A 9,324-nucleotide genomic window follows, 5' to 3' on the forward strand; every position below is an offset into this window, starting at 1 on the left:
ATAATAATAATAATTGATTCATGATATATACCAAAACCAGAAGTTGTCCAAATTTATTAAAAATATTTATCCTTCATTACAATTCAATCATAACAAAAATTTAAATAAAGCAAATAAGTACATCACGCTTCCCATTTTGGTTGTTTACTTTTGCTTTCATCACTTTTCTCAGAAAGTGTGCGATCCGGATGAATTCCTTTTTGTTTTTGTTTCTTGTTTTGGTTACGATGACTTTTTGCTGCTTTGTCTTGGCCAATCCTGTAAAAACCGGAACATAATTTGAATTTTGTTAGCAGTTTCTCAAGGGGCGAGAGCCTGGTTTATAAGGTCAAAAAAATCATTTTTTTTTTCGTTTTAAGCGATTCCTAATATATTTCAGAATATTCACACAAAGTTACAGAGCCTAATTCTCAATATTTCCGTAGATACAAAGCCAAAGGTAGGCGAGCGTTAGGTAGTTACGCTGTGACCGGACAGCTATAGTACAAACTTTATCTTCTTTTCTCGACTTTTCATTTTTATGATTTCTTTGAAGTGGCGTACATGAATGAAAAAAAAAAAACTAATGAACTTTTTGAAATGAATCATAGCTTGTTCCCTTCAGTATTAAATTCTCTTCTATTTCAACTAACAAAATTAAAAAAATTTTTTTCAAGATTTTTATACCAAGTTGAAGTGAATTTTTTTTTTATAGAAGGCATTTTTTCTTTAAAACTTCCAAAAAGTTGAAATTTTGGAATTTCTCTCAGTTTTCTTAGTTCATCTAGAATAAAAAATCATGATAATTCGAAATCCATTTGAATTTTTTGCTTTAGATAATAATTACGAGCTGTATCTTGTACGCCAGTTGGAAACTCCAGCGTTGCAGCGCTCTACTAATTTCTATGTTAAACATTTTTTTCAACTTATTTTAAGCAGTACAAACAATTTTTATACTTTTTAAATGTTCATTAAAAGATAGAAAAAACTTTGCAGTGCTAAATTAATTTTTTCCTTAAAAAAAATCGCAAAGAGATGCAATTTTTAGACCTATAAACCAGGCTCCCCCCTTAAGGAAATTAAAGAAGAAAAATATTATAAATTGATACACATAATGCACTCACATTATGGTCGCTCTGGTGCCAGGACCCCAATACGCAGTTGGATTTGCTTGGAAGCGCGTTAGAGCATTGCGACGACTGTAGGGATTCGCCTCGGGGTGTAGGTCGTTAAAAATATACTCTGTTTGGGGTGAACGGTCCAGTATAGCTTTAAGTGCTGTACCCTCTACCATACGATCCGTCTTTACGGGATGTATTTTAGCCCAGCAGCGCAAAATATCCCATAAAACCGCCGCTGGTGCATCTGTTTTAATAGAATTTTTACTGGCATGCGAGAATGAAACGCGATATCCTGCATGCAGAAGCGCCGAACGAAATTTGAGCACCGGAATATTCTCCAACTTAAGCACACAACAAAGTTTATCTAATACGTAGTACAATGGCACGTCGGATAACTCTTCACGCACCACCGACAGCACACCTTCCAAACGACGTTGTGTGCCCAATTCACAGAGGGGTTTTCTCTCTATGGCATGTAGTAATTCGTTGACGAAATCAATGTCATGTATAGGATGAGACCAAACTGGACCGCCCATCTACATTGAAAATAACGTAATTAGATTTAAAAGCAACTATAGACTTAAGTGATGGCTTAAATTACGTGATGCTTATGACCACAGTGCTCACAGTTCGCGCTAACATTTGGCCCAGTGGGAATGCCAAACTTCGTTTGAATTTTACCATTGGTTGTGGTAGTGGTTTTAACATTGCCCAGCGATTGTAGTGTAAACGTGTCACAACCGGTGCATTGAAAAACTACTGACTGCTTGCTGTAAAAAATAAAATGATTTGGAATGTGCAATTGGTGAAACTCACAGCTGGTGTGCTACTCACCTCATGCTATATTTACACTTCGCTTGACTACTGTGTACCCTCACAAAAACCCGTATATAAAAGTCGACCGAAATGCTCAAAAGTGGTTCAATATATTTGCCATAACGATTTGCATGCATCTCAATACTGTGCAGAAGTATGCGCAAAGCCATTTCATGACAGCATTTTAAACGCAACGGCACAGACCCATATTTGGCGTAGCAGGCTTCAGGTGTGTTGCCGGCTAGGACTGACATATCAGTCGCTGTTACAAGCAGTAAACCACCATTGGCGATAGCTTGTATAGCTCCATCTAGAAAACGATTGGGACAGCCATACGGATCTATATCTATAGCATCAAAGCGTTTATTGTTGGCTGTAGAAAGATACATAAGCGTCCTAAAAGCAGTAATTGAATAAAATGTTTCCAATTTTTTTTTTTTTAACTCACATTGCATCTGATTGACTTGGAACAATTATATCTTCTACGCCATTGTGTCGTACATTTTCACGTATAGAATCAACTGCTCCCTTTGAAAGGTCATTGGCAATAATCTCTCGCACACCAACTATTTCTTTCGCATAACGAATGCTACGCAACCCCGTTGCAGAAAGTGCCTCCAATATGCGTAGACCGTTGTCGTATTTCACTCCAGCAGTGCATACGCTATCGTCGCCCTTTACAGCGTCATCTGCCACATCTTTTGTATTTTTGCATGCTGCCGTTTCCCTCTCCTTTCGTAAGCGTTGTGCAAATACATTAAGCACGGCAATACTTAGGTCACGATTAAATTCTTGCACTGGATTGTAAAAGACGCTGCCTCCAGAAACAATTTCAGCACTGCACTCTTTTATCACCCTTTCAGGTATACAAACACTTGCCGCCGAAGGATCTGTTGTGACCTGAGAATTTATGATACATTTTTGGGTAAGAAAATAACGGAAGGTTTTCAAAACATGCAAAATACTTTATTATTTGGTGTAGCTTCCAATTCCATATTTTTCCGGATTTGCTTTGTATCCACGTTTTTAAAAACAGCTGGCTGTAGGTGTAGAAAGTTGCGTTGCCATTTCAAACGGATTAGGAAATTGCAAGCTGTACAAACGATCCTGTTCATTTGAGCATTGTATATATAATTCATAATTCAAAAGATACCGCATTCATCTGCATTGAGTGCGAATTAGCACCTTTGAGTTTGTAAAATTATTTGTGCGCAAGTAAAGAAAAAGTGGTGTAAGTGGCAGCCTTAGCATAGCTAAAGGGTGTTTTTTTATAGGCGGAACTCTGGAACTATTTTTATGAGATAGCTCATATTCTGTCACATAATTTCTGCAACAATGGCAACTTCACGCGTTCAGTAGATAAAATGTTGATAATCTGATGATGATAATTAGCTAATCAAGTACAGTATAAAGTTTTCACTGCGAAGTTGAAATGGAAGAAAAAAAGTAAGTTTTTATTTAATAAACGCTACTTTGAAGTTAAGAACTGTTTATTTATAGTTTTTAGCGCAAAATTAAGTTCAAATTATTCATATTTTCAACCATCACGTTCGGCGCGAAATAATTTCTGAAAGAATGTGGCAGTTAATCGCCGAGTATTAGCAACAGGCCATCAAAAAAAGTCGCACTTTTGCAGTAAATAATGAGAGCGGCGAACACACCCTATGATTTCAGGCATGTGGCCGCCGCAACTGACGAGTATATGGCATAATCTGGAGGTAAAATTTTCATACACTCTTGGCGGTAAATTAGGTTTTATGGCGTTAATAGCGCTTCCAATTGCAAGTGCTTAATTGTTAATGATCCCCATAAAAAATAAACCAAAGGGATGAAATCACGCAATTGAGGTGGCCAGTGACTTTATTTACCCATATAGAGCCCCAAACGATTCCAGAAAAAGTGAAAGCAATGATTTTCGTCAATGGCTTGTGATCATAGTAGTAAAATTAAATCATATGTATATCTCAAACAAATATTGACGATTTACAAAGTGCTGTAACTTGCCCGGCGAAATAGCCCCTTCAGAATAAATTCGTTGCGGGTTATCCATGCTGTGACTGCAACTGGCACAGACAATACCATTGCCGTTTTAAAGTTCTTCTTTATTAAAAGAAACCATCAACATTTAACAATTATCATGTATTTCATTGCAAAGCTTTTATTTGATTTATTTAATATATTTAATATAATTTTATATTTTATTTCCTTTCTGTTATTTATTTATTGTGAACTAAAATAAATCGTACTGTGAATGTTTTTGTTATGTCCACACCGATGGCACAACCTATGCAATCAGCTGTTCCCAATGAAAAAAATATAAGAATATAAGAGGCAATAATTTAAAAATTTTCCAACTTTGGTGTTTTGAATAGGGAAAATGAATAAAATTTGTAGCAACTTTATCTGTGTGCTGCGCCCATCCAGCATTGAAAAAGCCTACACAACCTCGGTCATTCTCGGGCGGAGGATTTCTTTTAAAAGCGAATTGTCGCTTGATAAATTATACCCCAACAGTCGCCTGAAGCTTTTTACGCCCCCACCGGTAAATAATTCTTAAATTATTTACTTCATAAGTAATATTTTCAATTTCACAGCCTACAAATTCAGGGGACAAATTCTCTGGTTTCATACCAATCAATAAGCTTGAAATAACATACAGCCGCAGCTCGGGACCTGGTGGGCAGCACGTGAATTGCGTAAACACAAAGGTGGACTTGCGTTTCAAATTGGCAAACGCCGAATGGATACCAGAAAAGACGAGGCTAAAGCTACTGGAAGCTGTAAGTGAAAATAACTTCAAGTTGTAAATCCAAAGTAGTTCTTATGTTTAAAGTGTGGTTATGTCCCCATTGACTTGAAACCGTTCATGGACATAGGGCAATTGCAATTACATATTTCCGAAATTTCCGGCATGTAATTAGTCTTTTTTGTTCTTACAAATCGCGTCTCCAACAACTAGCAGTATTACACAATTTTTACTGTTGGGGGGGAATATTTTCAGCTGTTACAACACATGCACGGATAAGTTTAATCCGTAAAGTAGAGAGCAACGTATGAAAGCTTTAAACTCAATGCTTTTCTAAAATATTTGCGTTTCGACCTTACTTAAAAAATAGGTAATTATTTTATCTTGTTATACTTCAGTTACAGAATAAGCTCACCAAGGAAGGTTACTTTGTCATAAAAAGCGATTTGACACGATCACAGCAAATGAATTTGGCTGATGCCTTGGAGAAGCTACGTAACTTAATACGTGAATACGAAGTAGAAAAACCTCCGCCGACAGAAGAAAGCTTAGAGAAGTTGCGTCGTAGGTAAGTTAGTCGAAATTAGTTTAATTTCTTACTTTCTTGTCAGTTATATCAATTTATTATCCCCACAGACTGGAAAAATCTGCGCGTGAACGTCTGTTGGTGAAACGCCAACGATCACTTACTAAATCCTCGAGGCAAGGGCCTAATATCACGGACTTGTAGAACATGTTGAACTGTAAAAGAGATTTTTTTCTTATATCGTGCTAACCAAAAAGTAAACTTGTGAACCTTTTGTAAATTGTTTAATTGAAGAAGAAAAAACTGCAAATAAACATTTTTAAGTTAGAACGTGTATATGCACTAACTCATGTATGTTTGTAAGAATAAATAACGTTAATGGCTATGAACTTGCATGGAAACTACAATTGTTGACTATTAGCATTGATTTAAGCTGCACCCACTAAGCATCCATTTCATCACCCAGATCATCTACGGGTGTTACGATAAATTTGCGTCGTTTGCGTTCGTCTAATGTGCTAGTAGGCGTATTAGTCATTGAAGATCGTGAAGATGGATTCGCTGTAGACGAATCTGCCTCGCCTACTGTATTCAAAACATTGGAGGTATGGCAGTTTGCCTTAGTGGGCAATGTTGTACGGCGAGGAAGCTTTAAATATATATTTTATAGTTATCAGAACGATATAAGAAAGTAATTAATATTTACGCTGCCTGCAAAGATCTCGTAAGTTTTTCCATAATCGCCAGTGAGACTTGTTGGATGGCGATAAAAACTGCCACGGTTTCTATAAAGGAGAAAACATTTACGACAGAAATGTGAATATGTACATACATACCTAATTGGCTTTAAAAAATTGTAACACGGTTCATAAAAACATTTATATGATTACTTACCTCCTATAGTTAAGTGTCTGTTGTTGATTCATAGTCGAGTATAAACGCTCAATTTGATGTACAGTCAAATAATTATCATTTCTTTCATCTAGTGCAGATCGGCCAAACAATTGTCTATTTCCAATCGGAGACCAGGTGTTTTGGTAAGAGGCGTCATCCAAACGCATTGCCCTCAACCAATCATAATCAATACCCAATGCTTTTTGATCTTCCCTAGGAAGATTGGCAAACTCATCGATGAGTGCTGTATTGGTGTCGATACCGTTTTTGGGAAGACCTCTTGCGATTTTTATGTGATGCTTCCAAAATTCTCGATGATTTCTGGAAATAACAGGAGCTATTTCTTTTACTTTCAGTACCAAAACGCCCATAATATATACACAGATTATATTCGATATGGTCACTAACATACTAATGACACCCAAAATGACCAACTCTTTGGCCTGATTGTCGGAAAATGTGCGTGACTTCACAATGAGATTGAAACGAGAATCATCCCTTTCGAATAATATGTAAATGAGAGATAAGGCCCAGAGGACGCCCTGTTGAAATTGATGAAAAGAAAATTTTGTAAATAATATAAATAAATTCGAAACTGAACCATATCGGCTGAGAGAACTAGGAATGGTATTAAATTTACAGACTACTTGATTGATACCTTAAATCTTTATATCTCCAAAAACTTAGTATATTTCAACTCTCGCACTTATAAGATATTAATTTCATCCAACACAAACAATTGAATTTAACTATAATTAAAAGCATACTTTTTAAGTTTATTCCAAGAAAACTTACCGCATTGATGGCCGGCGGCAAGAGGGAGGCCGATATTGCAACACCCACCAGGGACCCAATATTTCCCCCAAGAATAGCTACAGCAGCTGCTGCACCGGAAGGTATTGCCGTGAACAATCCAACCAACAGTGAGTGCAATTCACTGCGTGAAAGCATTTCAGCCGTTAATCCTTCGCCATTGCCATAACGCTCATCGAGAGTGCAGATGATTAAACCGAAAATAAAGCCAACAACTGTTGCAATTAATACGCCGATTAACTCATTTCTTAGTCCCAAAGTACGCAGTGTAGGATCTTTGATGGCGGTACCGAAAATTGCCGCAATTATTGGGCCCATCAACGGGGAAACCAGCATACTTGCTGCTAGAAAAATAGTACTATTCTCAGCCAAACCAATGGCGGCCAAAATGCTGATGAAGAAATTTGTAAAATATGTGTTTAAATAAAATCGTCGCAATTTAAAATAAATCCAACTTACGTTGCTGAAATTAGCAAAATAAGAAAATCAAATGTAATGGCTGCATCTTGGCGTACATCACGCACGATTTGCGCAACATTCAGTCGACTTCTTACCGAGTTCATGAAACGATTCCAAACGCCTTGCTTTTGTTCGAAGAAATTGCTTTAAAATTGAATGCTTCCGCAATGTAGCTGTGAAGATTTGTATAGACAAAAAAAATAAATACTTACACATCGTCGTTGTCTTGTGATGAATCGCCCTCGGTATCTCGTCTAAATGTTTTCGAGACCAAGCAATTCATTACCGATACAGAGGATCCGACACGATCGCCAATACCCCACTCGTAAAGTTTGTGCAATAAGTTTTCATAGTTCTCATTAAACTCAACTGTAAATATTATCTTATAAGAAAATTTCATTTTAAAATAATATTTTATAACAATATCGTTAACAAGAACAGTAAGATTTGTTTTACTATGTGCGAATAAAAAAATTTACTTATAATAAAAAAACTCGAACATGAAAGGTACGTCTGAAAGGGAACATTGAATGCAAATAAATCACTTAAATCTCCCACGAAGGAGAAAATTTTAAATTGCATGCGTATTACATAGAAACACACACACACATATATACATATATATATAAATGCTTACTTGATATACACGACCATCGGCATCTTTCGTCCAAAACGCATTGAATATTTGAGATTTTTTCAAAATTTCACGCAGTACTGTCTCCATGCACGAATCGCTAGGAATATTTATTTGTGTTGATTCTGTTTTCCTTTGTCGGCGGCTTGAATATGAGAGAATGTCCCGCAAACCTTCCCAAGATCTTCGTACAAAATCTGAGCCATCCTTGGAATTGCCAGAAAAAATTAAATGCTATATTGTAATAGCTACAATTTTGGCGATAAATTCATATCGTGCCACTAGAAAACCGTCAACTCACCGCATTCTCCAGATCAATGTCTTTTGCACTGTCTGAAGCGCTGCCTATGCTACTTTCTCTAGCGATGGTGTTCTTAAGTATTTGTCCAGCATTCCCAAATAAGAACTTTTTATTTCTTTCAGATTTCCGACGTTTCGGAAATGTACTGTATTGCTGATCCTGCGTCTGAGGCGTTAGAGGATTTTCCATTTTAGCGCCAAGGCTAACAGCGTCAATCTCTTCAGTATTTGTAGCCAGTTCTTCGGGTACGTTGATGATAATTGCTGGATTGGTTAGCGTTGCAGTTGTTGTAGGTGTGGAAATTAATTTTTCACTATCTTGCATGTAGTCGTTAGCATCTGCGTCAGGTTTTTTCCTTGAAAATTCACTACGCAGCTTTAACTCTTCAGCTTCCGTGGGTATGGTAATAATAAACAAAACAACGGCCATTTGGAAAAAATAATTATGTATATATTTTCCGAAAAGAAAACAATAACGACATAAATATATGTAATAGTTTTGATTCAACAATTTCGAATAATATTTTGTTTTAGACGACACTCTGACAAATTCACGTCAATACATAAAGATTAAGAACTAAATATAATTAAACAGTACATAGTAAATTAAGTATATAGTAACGGTACACTACTGTGGGGAATTGCAAATGATATCTCAACGTTCCCCACTTTTTGGCTCAAGTTTAACCCTACTTTTCTGTAAAACTAATTCTAAACGAACAATCGCGCATAATTGAATTTAGCTTTTAAATCCACCACTGTTAAATTCGTTTTACTCTTAACAGAACGGTTACTTCTAAAATAGGGTCCGAAGAGTAAATTAGAGAAAAATATTAGCAAAAGAGCGGTGCCGCGCACCTGTGCCCAAGGGCATTATAAAGGGTAATCACACTCCGGTGATTACTATGGCAACGCAGCAACAAAATATGTGTATTTACCATCACATTTTGCTTCAAACATAACGGTCGTATGCAGCAGCATAGTGGAACCGAGTTGGATGTAGTTCAATTCAATAGTATCATAACTCAAAAACCAA

The 9,324-nt window shown here is 36.5% G+C and overlaps 3 protein-coding genes across 3 annotated transcripts; 1 reads left to right on the forward strand and 2 right to left on the reverse strand.

Annotated features, from left to right (window-relative positions):
* Positions 1-17: 17 nt before the first annotated feature.
* LOC129249503 (tRNA (guanine(26)-N(2))-dimethyltransferase) lies at positions 18-3,109 on the reverse strand. Its single transcript, XM_054889362.1, has 6 exons — positions 2,882-3,109; positions 2,365-2,816; positions 1,935-2,312; positions 1,702-1,870; positions 1,104-1,636; positions 18-258 (listed from the first exon to the last, which is right to left on the reverse strand). The coding sequence occupies exons 1-6, from the start codon at positions 3,053-3,055 to the stop codon at positions 123-125; spliced, it is 1,842 nt and encodes a 613-aa protein (XP_054745337.1). The 5' UTR covers positions 3,056-3,109; the 3' UTR covers positions 18-122.
* Positions 3,110-4,204: 1,095 nt separating this feature from the next.
* On the forward strand, positions 4,205-5,595 carry LOC129249504 (peptidyl-tRNA hydrolase ICT1, mitochondrial). Its single transcript, XM_054889363.1, has 4 exons — positions 4,205-4,458; positions 4,511-4,696; positions 5,061-5,230; positions 5,299-5,595. Exons 1-4 carry the CDS (start codon positions 4,294-4,296, stop codon positions 5,390-5,392), a joined length of 615 nt encoding a protein of 204 aa, XP_054745338.1. The 5' UTR covers positions 4,205-4,293; the 3' UTR covers positions 5,393-5,595.
* On the reverse strand, positions 5,451-8,862 carry LOC129249502 (uncharacterized). Its single transcript, XM_054889361.1, has 8 exons — positions 8,290-8,862; positions 7,992-8,195; positions 7,567-7,736; positions 7,355-7,498; positions 6,878-7,286; positions 6,083-6,624; positions 5,895-5,973; positions 5,451-5,837 (listed from the first exon to the last, which is right to left on the reverse strand). Exons 1-8 carry the CDS (start codon positions 8,716-8,718, stop codon positions 5,631-5,633), a joined length of 2,184 nt encoding a protein of 727 aa, XP_054745336.1. The 5' UTR covers positions 8,719-8,862; the 3' UTR covers positions 5,451-5,630.
* Positions 8,863-9,324: the final 462 nt, after the last annotated feature.

Source organism: Anastrepha obliqua, chromosome 5 (assembly GCF_027943255.1).
Source record: "Anastrepha obliqua isolate idAnaObli1 chromosome 5, idAnaObli1_1.0, whole genome shotgun sequence".
NCBI classification, from domain to species: domain Eukaryota; kingdom Metazoa; phylum Arthropoda; class Insecta; order Diptera; family Tephritidae; genus Anastrepha; species Anastrepha obliqua.